Source organism: Pleurodeles waltl, chromosome 5, assembly GCF_031143425.1.
Source record: "Pleurodeles waltl isolate 20211129_DDA chromosome 5, aPleWal1.hap1.20221129, whole genome shotgun sequence".
Classification (NCBI taxonomy): domain Eukaryota; kingdom Metazoa; phylum Chordata; class Amphibia; order Caudata; family Salamandridae; genus Pleurodeles; species Pleurodeles waltl.
Window position 1 is genome coordinate 1,760,429,155 of NC_090444.1, and position 23,866 is coordinate 1,760,453,020.

Sequence of the window (23,866 nt, forward strand, 5' to 3'; positions counted from 1 at the left end):
TTACAAAAATTCATTGCTAGCAAATCATTTTTATTGCAGTGTCTGAGCACAAGACTGGGTACAATAATCAGGGATGCGCTGGTGGAAGGTGGATTTTTTCTGTGTGGTGGCCAAATCGTGATGGAGGCTAGGAAGGGATGGGTAAAATCCCCACTTTTTAAAGAAATCTCTTGTGAGCATAATTAGGCTGGAAAACACCTAAATATGTTCTGTAGCAAAATCAGGTAAAAGGCCAGATTTTGGCCATTTTGTGCACTTCAAAAAACATGGAGAACGACGTGAACTACGCTCCCGCACGTTGCCGACTGCCTTGTTTTCAAATCTGTGTCAGAAGAAAATCAGCAAATATTTTGTGGACTTGTACCACCATCTGCTTCTACTTATTGAAGAATGAAAAAACGATTTCACCTAGCTTTAGCTTGGAGGGATCTAATAAGTGACAGATTATATATTATTCAACAAGTTGGGTCTTCAGTTCATTTCCTGAATCATAGGAGCTGCGGAGCAAGTCTAATGTTCAAAGAGATGTTGTTCCAACATGTGAGGTTCCTTGCCTGCGGATTTTTACGTTTTCTAGGTTTGTATTTTACGTCACATATGGCACTGCGATCATGAGATAGGATTGCTTTGAATTCAGTGATATCGCACATGTTGACACACTTGCAACATGTGTGTAGCACGTCTTGGTTCCTGCAAATGTTCATAAAGATGGTGCATAAGAGTGTCTAATGCTAGAGATGACTCTTGATCAGCAAAGCCCTTTTAACTGACAACAATGAGTAGGTAACAAAATGGTGTAAATGGCTTTGCAGTTAGTATTTTGTACCTTTTTAAAGAAATAGATTCCCACAGGGGAGACTTTTCCTTTTGTCCAGATCCCTTCTTTATGCTGTGATCTACTTAATTAAACCTAGATGTTTAAGATTTCTTAGCACATGACCAGTTCTCAGAAATGTTAATGTGGAAAGAGGCTGGGATAAAATGCTAGTGCCACAATGAATTGTTGGATTGTCAGTGAGATCATAAATGCACTAAAAACGTTCGTGTTGCCTTTGCAGGTATATAAGGACGATGTACCTGGGCATTCAGAGTCAGCGGCAGAAGGAACACCAGCGTCGCTTTTACTGGGCTATGATGTACGAATATGCAGATGTCAACATGCTGCGCCTCCTAGAGACCTTCTTGGAGAGCGCCCCGCAACTGGTGCTACAACTCTGCATAATGATCCACAAGAACCGTGCAGAAACTCTACCATGTAAGTTCCATCATACCTCCTCACCACCCCCTCCTTATCAGCGCCCATCCCACTGATGGTAGGATTCCCATTGTCCTCATCAGAAGACTCACCTAAAGGCATCACAGAAATGTCCACCTTGTATGGGATTCCATGCTTCCTATTTAACCCTGTTGGCTACTCCATATATACATTTCCTATACATTTTTCCACCAGGTGTGTTGAAAATTGTAACCACTGAATCTGTTACAATCTGTTGTTCTTTCTATTTCAGGAGAATGAGTTGTGCTTGTTACTGGATTAATTGTCTCAATCTTTTTCGACAATGCAGCTTTCTATTTCTGCTTTCAGGCAACTGCAAGAAGATGACTATGGGTATCTCTTGTTTTCTCCAAGAAGTAAAGCTGCGGTTCAAATCTATAGTAGAGTTAGATGGTTAGCTTAGCTTTACTTGTAGTTTCATTTATTAGGACATTTCCAGGTCATCAGATGACTCCCTGAAGTCCCTTTAGGGATGAATTGAAAGATGATATTGGTCTTTGAGTAAGTCACATCTAATCACCAGTTGTGGCCAATATATGTGCCAAAGAAGTCAAAACATATCTTTTTATATGTCTTCTCAATTAAAAGCAACCATCCCTCTATCTATCCACCTACCTATCTAGCTATACAGAGATACAGATAGGTATATCTTTCTCTCAATAGACAGATGGATTGATTCTCACACTGGTTCAGCTGCAAGAGTCCCCTCCATTCCCTAACAAAACCTAAACCCCAGCTTAGTCCTAAGGATTTTCACACTGCATTTCAGGTATATCCTCTATCTCATGTGGACCATTGAAACTCACCCTTACTGGGATACCAAGGTCATAACTGATACTTAGGAAAGCCATTCTATATACTAAAGCTAGAACGATATCTGGAAGTAAAACATGTGACCACATGTCACCTGTAGTGAAAGAAACTCACTGGCTTCCTATAAAAAACAGAATTACAATTAAATTTGTATTCATCACATACCAGGCCATTCATAATTGATATGTGGACTGCATGAAAATCCCTGTTGGTATCAAGAATTTGAGCCGTATCAATAACCTTAGTTTGGAATCCAAAGTCACCACAAAGTCCTTCTCTGCGCAGCCCCCACCAAGTGCAACTCACTGACAGTTGATCTGAGATTCTCTAAAGACCTCCTCCAGGTTTGCAAAGGACTAAAATATGCTTGTTTAAGATATACCTGAGTTACATTTATTGACTGATGTTAGAAATTGGGTGCCTCTAGTTGGCAGTCTTTTGCACCCTGTCCAAGTAGGGACCCTTCCTTTTAGCCAGGGTAAGGGGATTACACAACTAAAATAACCCCTGCTCACCCCCTTGGTAGCTTGGCACGAGCAGTCAGGCTTATCTTAGAGGCAATGTGTAAAGCAGTTGTATATAACACACACAGTAACACAGTGAAAGCACTACAAATGGACATGACACCAGTTTAGGAAATAAACAGTCTTTATCTGAACAAGACCAGAATGACAAAAATCCAACATAGAGAACTCAAAATATGACTCTTTAAAGTTTAAAGCAATTCTGTCCATTGGACTGTACGGGTTATGGGGATGTTACACACAGTACTTTTGAGTGCATCAAAATCCAAGACAGAAGCAGCCGTATAGGAAGAAAGCATCGAAAAGCACAAGCCTGTGTTCGTTCCTGAGTCCACAAGGAGGTGATGCATCCGCTCTGCTGCACGCAGGAGAAGTGCGGCGTCAAATCCGGACTGTAAGGGGAAGCGAGGTGGTTCCTTTCAAAGATGCTGCGTTGGAAACTTGGGCCTACAGGCGTGATTCGTGGAAATCCAGACGTGCTGAAAGTCGATGCAGCAGCGCCAAACAGGCTCTGCATCGATTTCCTCAGCCACGGTCCAACGATGTGTTGATTCTTTCAGCCGCACACCAGGGCCTGCTTCGGAGTCAGTGCAGGAGTCTCGGGCATCAGAGACATGGGGCGCTGAACTCAGGCAGTGGTTCTTTGTGCTGTGCACAGGCACTGAATCAATTTCTTTGGCCATACAGCTGTGATGTATGGAAATATCTCCGCACCACGCTATAGCATCTGAAACACAGGCGCTAGAGGAGCAATGCATCGATTTTTGTAGATTTTTGCAGTAGGGACAACCACCAACCAACAGCCCAGAACTGGAATGGGCACCACTTAGCAGTTCAGCTCTCCCAGCAGTGGAGTTCAGGGGTTCTGCAGGTTAAGTCTTTTCTGGCCCTGAGACTTCCAGCAGGAGGCAGGCACACCCAAGCCATTGGAGAACCTTCACAAGCAGAATACACAGCAAAGTCCAGTCCTTGCCCTCTCCAAAGCAGAAGCAGCAACGGTAGGCTAACCCAACAAAGCAACATCTAGCAAAGAGACAGTATTCCTCCCTACGGCTCTTCAGCTCTTCTCCTTGGCAGAGTCTCCTCCTGATCCAGAAGTGCTCTAAAAGTCTGGGTTTTAGGTACAATACTTATACCACTTTTGGTCCTTCTAAGTAAGCATACTTCAAAGGAAAGTCTTTGTTGTTCACAAGATCCTGCCCTGGCCTGGCTCCAGATGCTCTCCAGGGGCTGGAGAAAGCATTGTGAGAGGACAAGCACAGCCCTAGCCTGGTGTCAGGGACAACTCCTCCCACCACTTTAGCTCAGGAAGATCCATCAGCCGGTTGATGAGGCATCAGGATATGCAAGGCACACCCCAGCTCCTGTTGTGTGACCATCTAGAGTTTATGCACAGCCAGCCCCTGTCAGTCTAACCCAGACGTAGATTCCACAGGCATGCAGAGACACAGAATGGTAAAGCAAGAAAATGCCCAATGTTTTAAAAGTGGCATTTTCAAACTCACAATTTAAAAAACCCTTTTACTAAAAATGTATCTTTGAATTCTGAATTCAGGGAACCTGAACTCCAAATCTCTATCCCTTTTCAATTGAAACCTACACTTGTAAGGTGTTACAAGGCAGCTCCAATGATAACCTGTGGGAGAGACAGGTCTTGCAATAGTGAGACACAGATTTAGTTGCATTTCACTATTAGGACATGTAAAACACACCAATACATGTCCTTCCTTTCACATACACTGCACCCTGCTCCTGGGGCTAGCTTGGGCCTACCCTAGGTGTGCCTTACATATACTAAAAGCGAAAGTTCGGGCCTGGCAAGTGGGTGCACTCGCCAGGGTGACATGTCAGTTTAAAACTGCACTCACAGACACTGCAGTAGCAGGTCTGAGCCAGGTTTGCAGGGCTACTCAGGTGGGTGGCACAATCAGTGCACACAGTGCACTTTATTATAGACTTACCATTAGATCAAATATGCCAATCATGGATAACCAATTATAATTTACACAGGAAGCACTTGCATTTTAGCACTGATCAGCAGTGGTAGAGTGCCCAGAGTACAAAAACCAGCAAAAGCAAAATCCAGCACACGTCAGAAACACAGGAGGCAGAGGCAAAAAGACAGGGGAAAACGTGCCAAGGATGACAGGTCTAACAACACCTTTCTTGGTGTCTCTTTTAAAGCCCCCTTCACCAACCCTGCCTGTTTTCCCACTCTACTCTACTCCTGCCCTTTTTCTTCATGTAATCACTTAACTCCATCCTTGCACTGACCTCCTGTTTATTAATCCAGTATTGCAACTTTCATAGATTCACATGCTTGAATCCTTCCCCGTCGTCGAGATGGGAGTCCCAGGTGTTATAAAAAATATCATTCTCTAACATAATAATACATTACATGTATAAGCTGTTTAGATTAGTAACATATCAAAGTCGTTTTAGACAAAAGGATCAAACTTCAGAATGCGCCAATCAGATCACTCCACCCTCTAGAACCCTTCTGTGAGGAGCTTCCTTCCCTCAGATTTTCTACCGCAGGTCGTGCTAAGGGAGTCTCCAATGAGCTCTGCTCAGTTTTTTCTCACAGACATTATTTCAGAGGTGATTTTGGACAATTACTCTACAACTTCATTCAAACTGGTGATTCAAACTGACCAGGATGTCAGAGACACCAAAAAAGAGGCTATTCAGACCGTGTGCTACCCGTATGAAAAAAAGGCTGCATATTGATGACCCTCATGATGACTGCATCTACTGTCTCTATCCAAATCATAAAACTGGAGACTGCATGGTATGTTGTACATTTTCGACCAAAACTTTGAAAGACAGGGAAGGTTGTCTTCTTCTGTGGCTACAGAACTTGAAAACAAGAGCTGACCCAGTTTCTGAGGATGAAAGTGCCTCCTCTTTTAGGTCACTCACCAAAGCACCTGGCAAACGACATATGGAGGACGACGCAGATGGGTCTCCTAAAAAAGCAGTCAAAAAGTCTTCAGAGAGCTCCTCGAAATCTAAAAGCCCTCTCAAGAGATATTCTACAAAATATACAAAATCTAAGACATCTTCTGTATCTGCAACACAGAAGCAGTGTCAATTTGAGCCCCCAGCGCCCCCTCCACAGGTAAAACACAGATTTAAAAAAACATCATTGGCACCATCGACGATGAGATCGTCTACGACGTCACCATCGACGGCACACGTGTCGATGACCAGTCCTACTGTAGTTACCATTTCCATGTCGACGACAGCCTCTGCAGCATTCTCGTCCACAGTAGTCACATCCTGGTTGCCTCTACGTCCCATGGTTTCTACAGCAAAGACGCTACAGTCCACGGACAACTCATCTACGACGACGCCGTAGACGACAGCAGCCCCGACTACTGCACTTCTACCATCGACAGTGCACCCGTCGACGACATCACCGTTGACGACCATGTCAATGCTCCAGTCGACGATGGCCATGTCGACACTCCCGTTGACGATTACACTGGCAACACCACCACCATCGTCAACGATTCATCTCTTGTCGACAATTAAGACCATGCCTGGAAAGAAGCAGAGACCTACATCCTTGCCTCTTTTTTCGTCAGCCTCACAGACACCACTTAAGAGGCAAAAACAACAGAATCTGACACCCTCCATCACTTCATATAGTAAGGTTTCTCACCTCCTACCATCACACTTACTGGATGATGATGAATCCGACAAAGATGGCTTTTATGGGATAGCCAGAAGCCCTTCACAGTTGCATATGAAAAGTCAGGAATACTTGGATGATGATTCCTACTACGATCATCAGTACTATGACCAGCCACCTCAACCTCAACCAGACCTGATAGGTCTACCTTTGGGGCTAATAGCAGACCTTCAGGCTATGCTGGCAGACTACAGGAAACGCTTCCCATCTGTTCCCGCATCAGAGCAACCCCATCCTTCTGGGGCACAGATAATACCACCACAATCTCAACACACTCAAGTGAGTTCCCCGCCTCATCCACAGGACGGACATATTTCTTCTGATGATGGAGAGATACGCTCCCATCAGGATGAATGGGATGAATACATAATACCTGCACCCGCCTCTCCCCTCCAACTGACAGCATACTTGCCTCCTGAAAATATAGGAGGTTTTCACAACTTATTAGAAAGGGCAGCCATACGTTTTGATCTCCTAATGCCGCCAACTCAACAGCATTGTTTTTTGTACGATTTTAAAGAGCCCTATAGGAAAACTATCAGGGCTATCCCTCTCATAGACCACATTTGGAACCAAGGTCTTAAGACCATGCGCAATCCTGCAGCAGTCCCTGCAGTATTACTAAAACTCAACAAAAAGTATAAAACAACAGAGGATGCACTTGCATGTCTTACAGGCCACCCTAAGCCGGACTCGGTTATCTCCCAAGCAGCTCTGCGCCGTTCCAGAATCCTTCAGTACCTTTATCGGCACCACTAGATAAAGAAGGAAGGTGGTTGGATAACATAGGCAAAAGGTTTTCTTCGATGTCTGCCATTGTGGTGCGAGCTGCAAACTCATTGGCCATTCTTTCAAGGTATGATAGACAATTATGGTTGGATATTTCCCAATACTTAGAGGATCTACCAGAAACTTTTAAGACTGAGGCAAAAAAGATTTTATTAGAAGGCCAGCAGTCACCCGCTGAGATCACTGATTGTGCGCTGGATATAGCAACCATGGGTTTCAGGCAATTAGCTGGAACCACAGTACTGAGGCGAAAAGGATGGCTGAAAGCCACTAACTTCCGGCCGGAAGTCCAAACTAAAATCTTAGATCTCCCATATGATGGCGAAGCCCTCTTTGGAAAACACGTTGATGATGTCCTTCAGTCCATAAAATCTGACACTAGGATCACTAGTGACTCTCCAATTCAGTAAGCCTCCTTTTCGTGGAGTAAGGGGTAGGAGCCAGCCTTCCTTTCGTGGGGCATATCAGCAATACAGGTATCAACCTTACAATACCGCCAGCCAGTCCTCTAGACCACAATACCAGCAGCACCAACCACCATCAGCAGCTTACGGCTAGCATGCTCAAAGAGGAAAGCCTGGAAGCCAAGGCAGGGATTCCTCCCTTAGACAATGACAACATTCACCTGCCGGCTGCCTCGCACTTCTCCCTACCAGCATCTCAAGCAACTCTAAAACACCACATTCTTCATTGGTGTCATATAACCAAGGACCAATGGGTCCTAGATATAGTACAATTCGGCCATCTGCTAGAATTTACACAAATACCTCCACCCACCCCGCCTTCTCAGGTGCAACAGAAGCACCTGCATCTACTAAACTTAGAAGTCCAGATCATGTTGAGCAAGAAGGCAATAGAGTATGTTCCCTTTTCTCAGAGAGGAAGGGGCTTTTACTCTCGATTTTTCCTAATCCAGAAAAGGTCCCATCTATGGAGGCCAATTTTGGATCCCAACGAGTTAAACAAATATCTGAAGAAGCAAACCTTCCGCATGATCACACTGCCGGACATCCTGCGATTGCTAGAGAGAGGAGATTACATGACCTCCTTAGACCACCAGGACGCCTACTTCCATATCCCCATTCATCCAGCTCACAGAAAGTTCATGAGATTCATGGTAGCCGGCAAGCACTTTCAATTCAAAGTGCTTCCCTTTGGCCTCAAGTCCGCTCCTCGGATATTTACCAAATGCTTAGCCCCAGTAGCGGCTTACCTCAGACGAAATCGGCACCAGGTTTTCCCATACCTGGATGATTGGTTGGTAAAAGCACCCACTCTTCAAGCTGCACGTCACACCATCACAGGAACTTTACGTCTCTTCAGGCAATTTTTCTCAATCGAGAAAAATCAATGCTCAAACCAGCAAAGCAAATAACATTTCTGGGTGCTATTCTAGACACCAAACTACTCAAAGCCTATCCAACATTGGCCAAACAATCAACCTTAATCAGACAATCATAGCGCCTTCAAGCAAAAAGGTCTCTTTCAGTCTGACAATACAAATCATTAATCGGGATGATGTCATCCTGCATCAGACTCATTCCACACTATTGCCTTCATATGCACAGTTGCAAGAACTCCTCAAGCAATGGATGGAAGCTCGGGGATCTTTCGAGAACATTATACGTGTAACCCCAATAATGATAAATTCGCTCCACTGGTGGCCCATTCTGGCCAATCTGTCAGTAGGGCTGCGTTTTTTACCGCAAGTCCCTCTATTAACAATCACAACAGCTGGGTCAATGGACAGATGGGTTGCGTTCCTGCAAGATCTTCAAGTGAGCGGCAAATGGTCAACCTCTTATCGTATGTTTCACATCAACCTGTTGGAACTAAAAGCAGTCTTACTGGCATTACAGGCCTTTCTCCCACGGATTTAAGGAACATCATTGCTTGTCAGGAAAGACAATACCACGACAATGCACTACATCAACAAACAAGGCAGAACTCGTTCCCCTCTCCTATCTCAGGAAGCGCAGGACATTTGGAAGTGGTGCATTCATCAATCAATCTCCCAGGAGCTCAGAACGCCATTGCAAATTCTCTGAGCTGGTTACCAACATCGACCCATTGGTGGGAATTAGATCAGCACACATTAGACAACATACTCCATCAGTGGGGCAAACCGAAATGAGATCTTTTTGCAACCTCTCAAAACGCCAAATGCCGATTCTATGCAAGCAGGCATCTCCAAAAGGGGTCATGGGGGGATGCATTTTCGATAGCATGGTCAGGGATCTATGCTTACGCTTGTCCCCCAAAACCTCTTATTCCAAGAGTGATAACCAAGATCAAGTTATAACCATGCCATGTAATTCTGATAGCTCCAGCGTGGCCACATCAGTATTGGTACACAGAACTTTTGCTGATGTCCCTATGCCTACCCTTAAGACTACAACCAATTCCATCATTGCTCACTATGAACCAGGGCCAAGTGAGACATCCGGATCGAGTACCAACAAAACATACCGCCTGAATTGGAAAAGGTTCTGCTTGTGGTGCAAATCTTCTAAAGTACACCCCTTATCTTCGGCTCCAGAGAAAGTCCTACTTTATCTCCTTCATCTGGCGCGCTCAGGATTGCAGCACGCATCCATTAAAGATCACTTAGCAGCCATCTCTCATTATATAAGACAGGCAGGAAAACCATCTCTGTGGTCTCATAGACTCAAAAAACATTTAATGAAAGGTCTCTTCAGGTCCTATCCGCCAGTCAAAGCCCCTCCGCCGGCATGGCAGTTGAATACAGTTCTAAGCCAGCTTATGAAGCTACCGTTCAAACCTATTCACAAGACAGAAATCAAATTTCTTACTTGGAAAGTGGCACTCCTCCTCGCGCTTACATCCGCAGATGAAATACAAGCCTTCACAACGCAAAAACCCTTTTTACAATTTGCAAGGGATAGAGTAATCTTGCGTACAAATCCTAAATTTATTCCCAAAGTCCCATCAGACTTTCACCTCAACGAGCCAATAATATTGAAGTCATTCTTTCCTAATCCGCAAATGGCAACGGAAAGATCACTTCATTAATTAGATATAAGCAGATATCTCAAATTCTATCTGGAGAGAACTAAGTCTTTTTGTAAATCAAACCAGCTTTTCATAGCCTACAGTAACCCCAGAAAGGAGTTCCCAATACAAAGCAAACCATTGCTCGCTGGCTTACATCAGCAATTATCCTCTGGTCTACCTTTAGACTCTAAGGTGCATGCACCATCTACCAGATCAGTATCCACCTCCTGTGCATTGTTTTCGGGAATTTCACTTCTGGACATCTGCCGGGCTGCAACGTGGAAGAGAGCCCACACTTTCATGAGGCACCACTGCTTGGACATTGAAACGAACAGAGATGCAGCAGTCGGTCAAGCAGTCCTCAGACATCTATTCCAATGAAGGTGAGCCCTTTTTATTATCACCTGTCATCCACTTTATTTCTATATCTAGGTGTACACATTTTCAATAGTTTTACGTGGTTCACTTTTCTTATGCTTAGCGTAGTTGAGCGAAAACAAGCATTTTGAATGTTCATATCTCTTCATTATACATGTCTACAGAAATAATTACAGGAAATGTGTTTGTTCCTGCTTGCTATTCTGATTCAAGCATGTGAATCTATGAAAGTTAAAATACTGGAGTAAGAAATAAGTTACTTACCTGTAACTGTAGTTCTCCAGTATTGGAAGCTTTCACAGATTCACATGCGACCCACCCACCTCCCCTGCAGAGCTCACCTTCAGGTTCACAGTGTTACCTATGATTCAGCACTACTGCTTGGAAAATCTGAGGGAAGGAAGCTCCTCACAGGAGGGTTCTAAATGGTGGAGTGATCTGATTGGTGCATTCTGAAGTTTGGTCCTTTTGTCTAAAACGACTGTGTTATGTTACTAATCTGAAAAGTTCATACATGTAATGTATTACTAGGTTAGAGAATTATATTTTCTATAACACCAGGAACTCCCATCTCGACGACGGGGAAGGATTCAAGCATGTGAATCTATGAAAGCTTCCAAAACTGGAGAACTACAGTTACAGGTAAGTAACTTATTTCTTATCTTTCCACATCAGTCTCCATTTATCACTCCTAAGCCTCCTCTTGAATTTCACAACCCCACCATCCTGCTGTTTTATCTCTTCTTCTCTTTGTATCCTACTTTTCTTCTGGCTTACCTTTTCACCTAAACAGTTGGCAGCTTTCTCCATTCCCAATTTACCAAACATTTTACTTTATAATTTTCCCTTTCCTAAACCAATCCTATGCCTTCCTCCTTTTTTCCTCTTAGTGAGTACAGAAGAAGAAACCAAGGTAAAGGATGTGATCAGTCTCGCAACCGTCCTCCTCTATCGCCTTCTCCTCCCCCACACCTTCAGGAAAGCCGGTCTAGTTCACTTCCTCAACTCCTCACAGAGTCTATAAAAGGACAAGTGTCTCATTTTCTTCCAGCTTGGAAGGCCATTAATTTGGACAAGAGGGACCGTCATATCATAGAAAAGGGCTAAACTTGTCACTTCTTTCTGTCTTCCCCCCACATCTAACTGCTCCATTCTCCCCATCCTCAGACCATTTGCCCATTCTTCAGCAGGAGGTGGCAGCTCTTCTCCTCAAAGGGGCATGGAGTCAGTGCCAGGGACGCAAAGGGGCCAGGGGTGTTTCACACAGTACTTCCTGGTGCCCAAAAAGGACAGCAGTCTGCATCCTGTCCTGCACTTCAGGGACCTGAACTTCTTCCTCAAAAAAGGAAAGTTTAAGATGCTGACCCTAGCTCAACTTTGACTAGCATTGGACACTGGATGGTGTCAGTCGACCTGCAGAATGTGTTCTTCCACATCCCTATCCTGCGGTTGAATCAGAAGTACTTGCAATTTTGTTGGGTTCTACATATTACTAGCTTGCAGTACTACCCTCTGGCTTAACATTAGCACCTCTAGTCTTCACATAGGTTATGGCAGTGTTTATAGCCGATCTCAGACAGTCAGGCATCCCCATTTTCCTGTATTTGGACGACTGGCTCATCAAACCTAGTTCACCAAAGGCGGTATCACTCCATCTGTGGTTGACAGCATCTCTACTGTATGACCTGTTATTTTAAATTAACAAGCCCAAATTAGAGTCTTACCTCCGCTGTCTGAAAACATTGAGACTGTGGTCTTCGGCACATTACTGGGCACCAGGCTCACTGTGGATCACCTTGTGAGGTCTCTGAATGTCAGAGCTGACAGCCTCAGCCAGCTTCACCTTGCAGATCGCAAGTGCTGCCTTCTGCCAGAGATAATCCAGGATATCTTCGCCCAGTGGGGAAATTCTCACCCGGGTATATTCCCTTCTTCTGGAAATGTCCAATGCCCCCACTATCCATTGTGGTTAGCCTTGTGGGTCCATTTTTAGTTGAGATGGAACTTTCAGCTGCAATTCACGTTTCCGTCCATACCATTGATTCGGCAAGTTCTCAGAAATATTCGCCAAGACTGTGCCCAAGTCATTCTTATTGCCCTAGATTAATCGAGAAAGGTGTGTAATCAGACCACCTGCATTTCTACACATGCCCCCTCTCCGCTCTGCCTCCTGCTCAAGCCGGACCTTCTCTTCCAGTCAGATAGCATGATTTTATGCCCCAGTCTCTGAGACCGCCACATTCATGCTTGGTGACTGAACAGTGACAACTGAGCTCCTTTCAGCTGTTACCAAAGGTGGCCATTGTAATCTTGTAGTCACATCTCCCCTCCATTAAGTCTGTTTATTCTGGCAGATGGGGCAACTTTGTTGCGTTGTGTGCAGACAATGATGTGGACGCTTTGCAGGCCAAGTCGTCACAGGTCTTGAAATGTGTGCTTTCTAGATCCAGTCTGGTGCCTCGTGTTGTTCTACAGGTGAGGAATCTGCAGGTAGACAGAGTATCCACTGAAAAGATCATTAGAGCTGGTAAGTAACTTTTCCTGCCACTGTCACTTGTTGTTCTGTTGTACAGGGCACTGACACCTCCTTGGTTGAGTTGCTACACATATTTATAGTGGGGAGCAGAAAACACCTTGGATCAGGGAATGTTCTCCTACAGTGAAAGCAGAAATCAAGCTCCAACTGGGCATGAGCACATTCATTGTGCCAGCACTCAGGATGGGCGCTGGCTGGGGAGCAAGCAGAGTTGTCGCTTTCTTGGGCCTCTCCTTATGGCCTGCAATGCAATGTGAAGTTGTGGGTGCCCCAGGTGGGAATGAGGCACCCATCACAAAAAGAAAATGGCCTGGCAGCGTGGGAGTGGGATGCCCGGGTCACCATTTGAAAAAATAAATAGACTGTGGTTATCCCAGTTGGGACTAGGACACCCAGAATATAAAAAAATAAATAGTATTGTATAGTATTGAAGCCACAAGACTACTCATTACTTATTCACTGCTCTCTCCTAGGAGCACCCTATAATGCCCTGCCTGTAGTTTTGTTTTGAAATCGTGTCATTGTTGTGGTGCCCCAAGGAGCGGCATGAATACTACAAAAATGTATAAAAGCGTTGTGGGGGCTGCAAGATGCACAGCATCTCCCGAGAAAAGTTCCAGAAAACAGTGCAAGTTTTCTGGGCCATTCAATGCATGACCCAGGAAAGCTAATAGTCATTTATTTTTAAAGCACTCTCAGCTGGAGCTGTATGCTCTTCAGCAGGAGTGCAAGGATTTGTGGTTGTTTCTATTGCTGCATTTTTTTCGCCCAAAGAGTGTTTAAGAACACCACACACACACACACATTGTTTAGAACACAAATGCTTATTTTTTAAAATATTTATGAGACAATCATTATTATTATGCATTGTTACTTCTATATTTATAGGGAACAGTTTGCAATATGGTTATTGATGAATTATTGAGGTGACTTTTTGACATATCCATCAGGTCTGCTTTATATAGATTGATGTGCTGACCCTCTGCTAAAGGCAATATGGTATGTTATGTTACGTTATGTTATGCAAATTTGTTGAGTGCGCTATCATCGTGGAGGGTATCCTGGTGCTGAGCAGATGTTAATGTAGCCAAACCTAGGACCTAGTGGGACTACTTGAAAAGCCAGGTCTTCAGCTTCTTGTGGAACTCAAGAATTGAGGGGAAGACTTTTATCTGTAGCAGCAGGTCATTCCACGTTTTACTAGCAATGTAGAAGGCTTAGCCACCTGATCTGGTTTTCTGCATGCGCAAGTGTCTGCTAGTAGGAATCCTGATGAGTGGAGATGTCTAAAGGTTTTATGCAAGCAGATGGGATAGTTGAGGTATGCTGGGCCAGTGCTATGTAGTGCCTTGAAAGTGCAGGTAAGAGGTTTGAATGGAAAACGTCCTCTACGCCGACTCTTTAATAACGAAGTCCTGGTTAACGAAAGCGGAACAACGCTTTCTTTAACCACGACTTCGTTATTTTGTGCCTAAACCACGCATGTCCTGAACAACGATCATGCGTGGTTAAGGCACAAACAAGGGAGTCGGCTGAGGAGGAGGATGGGGATGACAAGGCGATGACTCAGGTAAGTGGGGGGCGGGGGGTTTTAGGTTTTGGGGCGGGGTGGAGGGTCGGGGGGTTTTAGGTATTGGGGCGGGGTGGAGGGTCGGGGGGTTTTAGGTATTGGGGTGGGGTTGGGGGGGCGGGGCGTTTTAGGTTTTGGGGCGGGGTGGGGGGTCGGGGGGTTTTAGGTTTTGGGGTGGGGTTGGGCGTGCGGGCGTTATAGGTTTTGGGATGGGGTGGGGGGTCAGGGGGTTTTAGTTTTTGGGGCGGGGTTGGGGGTTTTTAGGTTTTGGGGCGGGGTTGGGGGGCGGGGCATTTTAGGTTTTGGGGCGGGGTGGGGGGTCGGAAGGTTTTAGGTTTTGGGGTGGGGTTGGGGGGGCGGGCGTTTTAGGTTTTGGTGGGGCGTCGGGGGGTTTAGGTTTTGGGGCGGGTGTGAGGGGTCTGGGGGTTTTAGGTTTTGGGGTGGGGTTGGGGGCGGGGCGTTTTAGGTTTTGGGGCGGGAGTGGGGGGTCGGGGTTTTAGGTTATGGGGCGGGGGTGGGGAGTCAGGGGGTTTTAGGTTTTGGGGTGGGTTTGGGGGGGCGGGGCGTTTTAGGTTTTGGGGTGGGGTGGGGGTCGGGGGGTTTTAGGTTTTGGGGTGGGGTTGGGGGGGCGGGGTGTTTTAGGTTTTGGGGCGGGGTGGGGGTCGGGGGTTTTAGGTTTTGGGGTGGGGTTGGGGGGGCAGGGCATTTTAGGTTTGGGGGTGGGGGGTCGGGAGTTTTAGGTTTTGGGGTGGGGTTGGGGGGTTGGGGTGACGCATGCAGGATCAATGGGTGCCTATTCCTAATGCCTTTACCAGGAATGCCTTTACAACAAAATATCGTTGTAAAGGCATTCCTGGTAAAGGCATTAGTGGTAACAACGAGGTCGGTGTTCTGACCTCGTTGTTCAGGCACTCGTTGTTTCGGCAGGCAGCGTTCCGACATACAACCAAGGTTGAGCGTGATTCTGGTCGCCGAGTTTTGAATGATCTGCAGCCTTCTGGTAAGTTTTTTTGTTCATCCTGGCATGAGGGTGTTCCCATAATGCAGCTTACTTGTGAAGAAGGACTGCATGATCATTTCCTTGGTGCTGATCCGGAACCATTTGAAAATCTTCCTCAGCATCTTTAAAGTATGGAAGCATGAGGAAGTGATGGCATTGACTTGAGCAGTGATGTTGAGTTTGCTGTTGATGACTATCCTAAGGTTCTTGGCATGGGTGGGTTTCGGTCCTAGCTCTGTTCGCCACCAGGTGGAGTCCCACGGTGAACTGCTTTTCCTGAAGATCTTGATTTTGGTCTTGTCCGTGTTCAGCTGCAGACAGTTATCCTTCATCCAATGGGCAAAGTTAGTTATGCAGTGTGAAAAGACGGTTCTGATTATCGAGCCCGCCCTGATTTTTCACTTTTAGATCACCTGTTTTTGAACTTTTACTGTAAGGGAGCCTTATAGTTTGGGGCTCACCCACAGTAAACCTATGGTAAAATGGGCCACGGGTATTTACCATGGGTGCCGCCTTATTAGGTAAAGGCTACTGTGATGCAGCAAGGGTAGGGCCTTGGGCTGGTTACACGTGGTCATGTGTGCACATGCATGTGCATCTGTGCGAGAGCTGCACGGGGAGGATTCCTGGCGTGGGCATTCCAAGAACTGTGCTTAGGTAGTCTGGTGCAGAAGGGACGATTCAGAGTGGGTGGTGACCTGAAGTAGGCCTTATGAGATGGGTGTACACATGTGAGGGATAGATAGTCAGCGTGCTTACTGTCTTTCTGTTGTAGGGACACTCCATTTAATGTGAATGGGAATGCCTGCCTAGGGCGCAATTCCAGTTCCTTAGGGTCCACAGACTCTAGAGTCAGGCCAGTGTACACTGTAACCTGTTGGAAAATAATAATTCAGTAGTTTACAAAAGCATAGTTGTACAACTTATGGGTCATCCAGGAATGTCATCTTTCTCTGACTCAGCTCAAGATAAGGGCTCGGTATTGCTCTGTCCAGCTGCCCAAGCAGGGCCTTGCATCAATCATCAAGCGGTCATACCGTGAGAGGAACTGGCCGGAGAGGCCTTGGAATTAATGTCAGGGAGGAGGGGCTGAGACTTTCAGAGCAAATGTGGCAACTAACTCCTGGACGATGCCATTTTGCGCTATCCCAGAAGACTGCAGGATGGAGGGGACAGGGGCAAGGAAGTGATGTGGTACATCTGGATAAGCCAGAGGTGCAGGCCTGCTGGTCACTTCTACCCTCACTTAAAAGGTCTTGCACAGGGAAGGGCTCTCTCTCTTGGCTGTGCTCCACTGCAGGACACTGGGACTGAAGCTGAGCATCATGGACATCTGGAGAGAAGAAGCCCCTGAATGCCCACTGGGGCAAGAACTCTGAATGACTTCAGACCCAGCGAGCAAATGTAAGGGCTAAGCTGGCCCCTTTACCCCCTCCTGAGGACCAGGTGGGGAAAAGATGGACTGGCGCAAGGAGAACGTGCAGCATTGAAGAAAAGAAGGCCCCCAAATGAATGGCTGGCACAGGGAGACAGTGAGACTGGCTCCCCACCAATGTGGGAAACTTATAGGCCAGGATGCCTATTGAAAGTGCTCCTGGTGGCAAGGGATTGCCACCAGGAGCAAAATGGCACCAGGATCATCCCAAACGGCTCTCTGGGACCCGAGATATCAGGATGAGAAGGTCTGAGACTTTGACCTTTCAGGAGCCAGTGACAAAGCGCATGGAGCTCCGCCGCTACTCCATACTGTGCTCCCGGGGTGGGCCCCGGACCCCATTCTGGGGCCCCGTGGAGACTGGCCCGCTTCTGAGAAAAATGGGGGGACCGCCGTCGCGAACGTGACTAGCTGCAATGGTGAGGGGGCCCCAGACTCCATCCCGGGGCCCCATGTGGCTGAAGAGAAGCCAGGGAGCGCAATGGGCAGGCGTTGCCCCATAGCAAAGTCAGGGCGCTCCCCTTGAAAATGCAGGAAGGGGCCCGGGCAACATCCCTAGCCCTCTCCAAGAATTAAGGCTCTTCACGCCCCGCAAAAATGGCTGGCGGCTGTGGGAGGGGCTGTAGAAGAAGCCGGGAGTACCGTTGCACTCCCCTCGAAGATCGTCCAGGGACCCAAACCACATCCGGGGGCCCCATGCAAAAGCTTAGTCAGGAGATGTGGTCACGCCCCTGTGAAAATGGGCTGAGGGGCTCCAGACCCCATCTCTGGACCCTGGAAGGAAGGAAGAGCATTGTCCCGCTCCCTATGAAGATGCGGATGGGGGATGCGGATGGGGGAGTGCCATTGCACTCTCCCAGGGCGGCCGGGAGGTCTGCCATCAACATCGCGTCTGCCCGTAGGAGTGGGCAAACACCAGAGGAGAGGTGGGTTAATGCCATCACTCCTCCCCCATGGGGCCTGTCATCAGGCCGCCTGAGCAGAGCGGGCAGACCTCCCAAGAGTGGAGTTCTGGCTCTTGTGGCACGACCATCAGGTGCTGGCTGTGCAGAGAGCCAGCAGGAGCAGCCGGGGGTGGGCTTCCCGAACCGCTCCCCAACGTTGCCTACCTCGTGGCGGTGTCCAGGTGTTACCGGACCCCCTACACCCACCCAAGATGAGGGCTGTCGGGGTGGCCTCCCCGCGCAGCCTTCCAGTGAGGCAGCATCATGGGGGGGTGTCTGGGTGGGACAGGACACCCCAGGACAAAAAAAAGCGCGAGCGAAGACGCCTGAAGAAACCAAAAAGGAAAAACAAATGTGAATGAATCAAGTCTCCCCAGCACAGCCTGTGGATTCCTCACCTTATGAATTCTCCCATGCACCAGCATCCAACGGAAAATCTTCTTCCCAGCTCTCCACATCGACGAGGAAGTCACAATTGCACGGCTCCATGCAACTCCGTCTGACGTCACCGTGCTAATAAGTGGTCCTCGCCGGCGTGCTGACGTCAGTTCCCTTTTTTCCGTGCCTTCGACGCTAACGGTTTTCTCCTAGCTCTCGCCACTGTTGGAGGTGTTCCATCTTGTTACTAGTTGCAATCCGGTTTCTAGTTACAATGTAGGAAGTCGGGATTTAAGCCATGTCAAGAATGCGGGGGTCGCATGTCCGGTTACTGACCCTCATGACGCTTGCCTTTGATGTCTGAGCTCTGAGCATGACGTCGAGGAGTGTGTTTCCTACCAGAGCATGAATCCTAAGGCTCTGAAAGAGAGGGAGGCCAAACTCTTTTTGGCCAAGGCGAAGAAGGTGCATAAGAGTCATCACAGGTCCTCTTCGCATACTTCGTCGAAGAGACACAAGAAACAACGTCGTCATGACTCTCGGCGTCGTTCGGCTCGGAGCCATTCAAGATCAAGGTCCCAACCTTGTCGGCGCCGTACGACGTGGGAGGTTAGTCCGACTGTGACTCCACAACCTCAGAGCCCTCAGGCTTCTCCGGCGCCGTTGGTCTTCGAGGTAGTGGCACCTCTGGAGAGTCCTCGATTTTCACCTGCTGCACATGATTCGGATGTCCAGCAAGCACAGGTGAAACATGGAGACGAGCGGTATCCTGCCTTCCCGGCTCCGGGAGCGGATCCTTCGGCATTTTTAAATGCCATGTTCTCGATGTTTAAGGCTATGGCCCCTGCTGGTGCACCGGCTGGTCCCACGGGTCCATTAGCTTTTTCGTTGGGCTCTCCGGCTCCTTTCAAGGCGGCGCCGTTTATTCCCTTCTATCCGGCTGAGGGTGCCGGTTCGGTGCTGATGACGTCACCTCGAGGTCCTGCGGTTCTGATGACGTCGCCTTCCAGGCCTATGGCGCCGATCTCATTGCCCCGTCAGTTGACGCCGAGGATGGAGCCTCAAGTGTCCACGGCGCTGTGGGGATCCGCTCCAGCGCCGGATCCGAATAATGGATTGGACTGAAGCCAACCTTCCTCTCCTGTTCCGCGTCTTGCAGCTTTGAAGCCAGTGTCATCGAGGTCGGCCAATTCTTTGTCGACGCCGAGGTTGGAGGCCAGACTTAGGTCGCTTAGAAAGGCCTTGAGACTTTTGGAAGAGAAAGAGTACCAATGGCAGTTGCTGGAAGAAGGGGAGATTGTGGAGCCCTTGGGAGATTATCAAGAGCTGGATTCGGCCAGTGGGCTTGACACTTCCCCGGAATGGGACCTTTCTTCGCCAGGGGAGTTCACGGAGGAAGCGGCCTCCTTCCATACGGTGATTAGGAAGGTGGTAATTTTTTTGGATCTTCCGTTGCCTGCTGCAGAGGTCAAAACAAACATTTTGACGGAGGTCCTTCACCCTTCTTCAACTTTGGCGGATCCATTGCTTCTGTTTAATGATGCTCTTACGGAGCCTATCTTAGAGCTATAAAGGAAGCCTGTGTCATCACCTGCTGTCAATAGGTCTGTGGCAAGGAGGTACAGAGTGGCGTCTGGAGATCCGGGGTTCTTATCAAAACATCCGACCCCGGGGAGTCTGCTTGTTCGGGCCTCTTGTTCCACAAGGTCTGCACCAGGCTCCTTCCCTGTGATTCCAGCGGACAGGGAATCCAAAAGAATGGAGCAATCGGCAAAGAAAACTTTCTCTTCTTGCAGTATGGCTCTCAAGGCTGCGAATGCTACCTGTGTTCTTGGTAGTTATGTCCACGCCGTGATGGACTCGGCTAGGGCTATGGTTCCTGACTTGCCGCAGGATGTGCAGGGTCAATTGGGTGAACTCCTATTGGGTGCTCAGTCTGCAGCAAAACATATAATCCAGTCTGGCCTGGTTTCCACAGACTCAGTGGCCAGGGCAATGGGTACCTCTATTGCTACCAGGAGGCACACATGGTTGAGGTCCTCTGGTTTTTCTTCTGATGTGCAGACTGCTTTATTGGATTTGCCCTTTGATGGAGAAAAACTTTTTGGTGATAAAGCTGACTCTGCGCTAGAGCGCATTAAAGACAGTCGGGCCACGGCGAAGTCTTTTGGTCTGCAAGCCTCCTTTGCTACCCCTTTCAGGTCCTTTCGGAGGTTCAGGGGGTTTGGGCGTGGAGCCATTTACCGTGGGAGACCCCAGTCTACAGTCCAACAGCCTACCAGCCTCCCATATCGATCCTTTAGAGGGGGAGGAGGGTTCGGACAAGAGGGGCCACCCAGCAGCACCCCGCATCATCCTCTTCCTCTGGAGGACAACAACAAGGGAAGTAGCCCTAGTTCTCTCCCCATTTTCAACCACGCTTCTCCTGTAGGGGGAAGATTACGTCTTTTTCTCCACGAGTAGGAGTTAATTACATCAGACTCCTGGGTTCTGAACATTGTGAGAAAAGGATATGCTCTCCCTTTTCAGGAGTTTCTCCCTCCTATCCCTCCCTGTCCCTCGTTTTGTTCAGAAGCCCATCTCCTGTTGTTGCAGCAGGAGGTTCAGATCCGGTGGTCAATAGGTGCGGTGGAGTTGGCTCCCGAGCAGGAAAGGGGTCAGGGTTTGTTATTCAAGATACTTCCTGATCCCCAAGAAGGACGGTCGTTTGAGACCAATCTTAGACCTAAGGATTTTGAATTGGTTCCTCAAACAGGAAAAATTCAAGATGCTGACTCTGGCACAGGTACTTCTGGCTTTGAACAAAGAAGACTGGATGGTGTCTTTCGACTTGGAGGATGCTTACTTTCATCTCCCTATACTCAAGTCGCACAGGAAGTATCTCCGGTTTGTGGTGGAGTCGCAACACTACCAGTTTGCGGTCCTTCCGTTTAGTCTTACTTCAGCACCTCAAGTCTTCCCGAAGGTGATGGCAGTGGTGGCAGCAAGTCTCAGAAGGAAGGGGATTTCGGTATTCCCTTACCTGGACCACTGGTTGATCGAAGCCAAGTCTCCAGAGCTTGTGTTGCGTCACTTGCAGATGACAACTCAGTTGTTGTTCAGTCTGGGTTTTACGATAAATGTACCCAAGTCTCACCTGGAGTCCTCTCAACGCCTCCTTTTCATAGGGGCAGTACTGGATACTGCATTGAATCGGGCCTATCCTCCGCCTCAGCGGATTCAGGACATCCAGGCATTGATTCCAATGTTTCAAAACGGAGCGGTTGTTCCAGTCCTCAAGGTCTCACGTGTGCTCGGTCGGTTCGCTTCTTGCATTCTGTTGGTCACTCATGCACGTTGGCACATGAGGGCTCTCCAATGGTGCCTCCGCAGGCAGTGGTTTCAACACAAAGGGGATCTAGAGGAGTCAATAACGATCTCCAGAGACGCTGCAGCGGATCTACGATGGTGGGCTGTGGATGGCAACCTTTCTCAAGGAAGGCCGTTTTCACAGCCTACTCCCGTGGCCAAGGTCATGACGGATGCTTCCACTCTAGGATGGGGAGCTCATCTGGGGGACCTGGAGATCAAGGGTCGTTGGTCTCCAGTGGGACAGACTTTTCATATCAGTCTGTTAGAATTTCAGGCGATACGTCTGGCTCTCAAGCCCTTCTTCCCATTCCTTTGCGGTTAGTCAGTTCAGGTCCTGACGGACAACACTACCGCAATGTGGTATATTAACAAATACGGAGGAGTAGGGTTGTATCTTCTCTGCAGAGAAGCTCTGCAACTCTGGTCCTGGCTTCGGGACCATCGGATTTGCTTGGTAGCGAATCATCTGGCCGGGGTGCTCAACGTACGTGCGGACACTCTCAATTGACATTTTTCGGCCGATCACGAGTGGCGTCTCCATCCGGATCTGGTCCTACACATCTTTCAGATGTGGGGTTTTCCAAGGATAGATCTGTTTGCCATTCGGGAGAACACGCACCACCCGTCATTCTGCAGCCTCCAGTATCCGGTGCAAGGAGCTTTGGGGGATGCGTTTCAGATCTCTTGGTGCAACCAGTTGCTTTACGCATTTTCCCCCATACCCTTGATTCCTCGGGTTCTGAGGAAGATTCGCCACGACCGGGCTCAGGTTATTTTAATAGCCCCGGATTGGCCAAGAAGGATGTGATACACAGACCTTCTCCAACTCTCACTGTGCCCTTCGCTCCGTCTCCCTCTCAGGGCAGACCTCCTCTCGCAGTCGCAGGGGCAGGTTCTACACCCCCACTTCCAGAGCCTGCGCCTTCATGCCTGGAGATTGAACGGGGCAACCTGAGTTCTTTTCCTCTCCCACCAGATGTAGTGGATGTTATTTTATCAGCCAGGCGACACTCCACTAAGACTGTTTATGCCGGCAGGTGGGCAGAATTTGTGGCTTGGTGTGGAGAAAAGCAGATTGATACTTTGAGGGCCCACCTCTCCGATATTTTATTATTTGCTTTAGATTTAGCAAAGAAGGGGTGTGCAGTGGCTACTGTTAAGGGTTATTTGGCTGCTCTGTCAGCCTTTCTTTGCCTACCGGATCATCCCTCCTTGTTTAAATCGTCTATTGTGATTATGTTCTTGAAAGGTTTAGTTAATAGGTTTCCTCCCACTCCTTTTCATATTCCTCAGTGGGACCTGAATTTTGTTTTAACCATTTTAATGGGGTCACCTTTCGAACCCATGCACTCTTGCCCGCTGAGGTTTCTGGTTCTTAAAACAGTTTTTCTCATTGCTATAACCTCGGCTAGGCGGGTTGGTGAGCTTCAAGTTCTTTCTGTTAAACCCCCCTTTACCGTGTTCTTTCCGGATAAAGTGGTGTTGAAAACCAGGGCGGCTTTCCTACCAAAAGTTGTCACTCCTTTTCAAGTAGGTCAGACCATTACCCTTCCATCTTTCTACCCTCCTCCTCACCCCTCGAAGGAGGAAGAAAGGTTCCACCGTTTGGCCCCTAAAAGGGCGCTTAGTTTTTATATTGAAAGGACAAAAGACTTTCGCCTGGAGGACCAGCTGTTCGTGGGGTATATTGGACAGAGGAAGGGCAGAGCAGTCCATAAAAGAACATTCTCTAGGTGGGTCATTCTTTGTATCAAGATTTGCTACTCGTTGGCAAAGAAAGTTCCCCCTGAGGGTATCAGAGCCCATTCCACCATGGCTAAGTCCGCTACTTCGGCCCTGGCAAGTGGGGTTCCAGTGGTGGATATTTGCAAGGCAGCAACTTGGGCGTCCCTCCCCACCTTCACAAAGCATTACTGCTTGGACTCGGAGGTTAGGAGGGACGGCCATTTTGCACGATCTGTATTGCAGGATTTCTTGGTGTAACCAGTCAAGCACCCACCTCCGAGTGCTATACTGCTTTGGGACTCTATTCATAAGATGAGGAATCCAGTAGTTGTATCCATCAGAAGAACAAGTTACTTACCTTCTGTAACGCTTTTTATGGTGGAATCAATAGCTACTTGTGGATTCCTCACAGTCCCACCCGCCTCCCCGTTGCCT

General features: G+C 47.9%; 1 protein-coding gene across 1 annotated transcript in view; it reads left to right on the plus strand.

The window, feature by feature from the left end:
- Positions 1-1,065: 1,065 nt before the first annotated feature.
- LOC138296752 (XK-related protein 6) overlaps positions 1,066-23,866 on the plus strand; it is a 104,787-nt gene continuing 81,986 nt past the window's right edge. Inside the window, exon 1 of the mRNA XM_069236163.1 lies at positions 1,066-1,237. Within this exon, the coding sequence (XP_069092264.1) occupies positions 1,072-1,237 (166 nt within the window). The 5' untranslated portion in view covers positions 1,066-1,071. The remainder of the gene's footprint in view (positions 1,238-23,866) is intronic.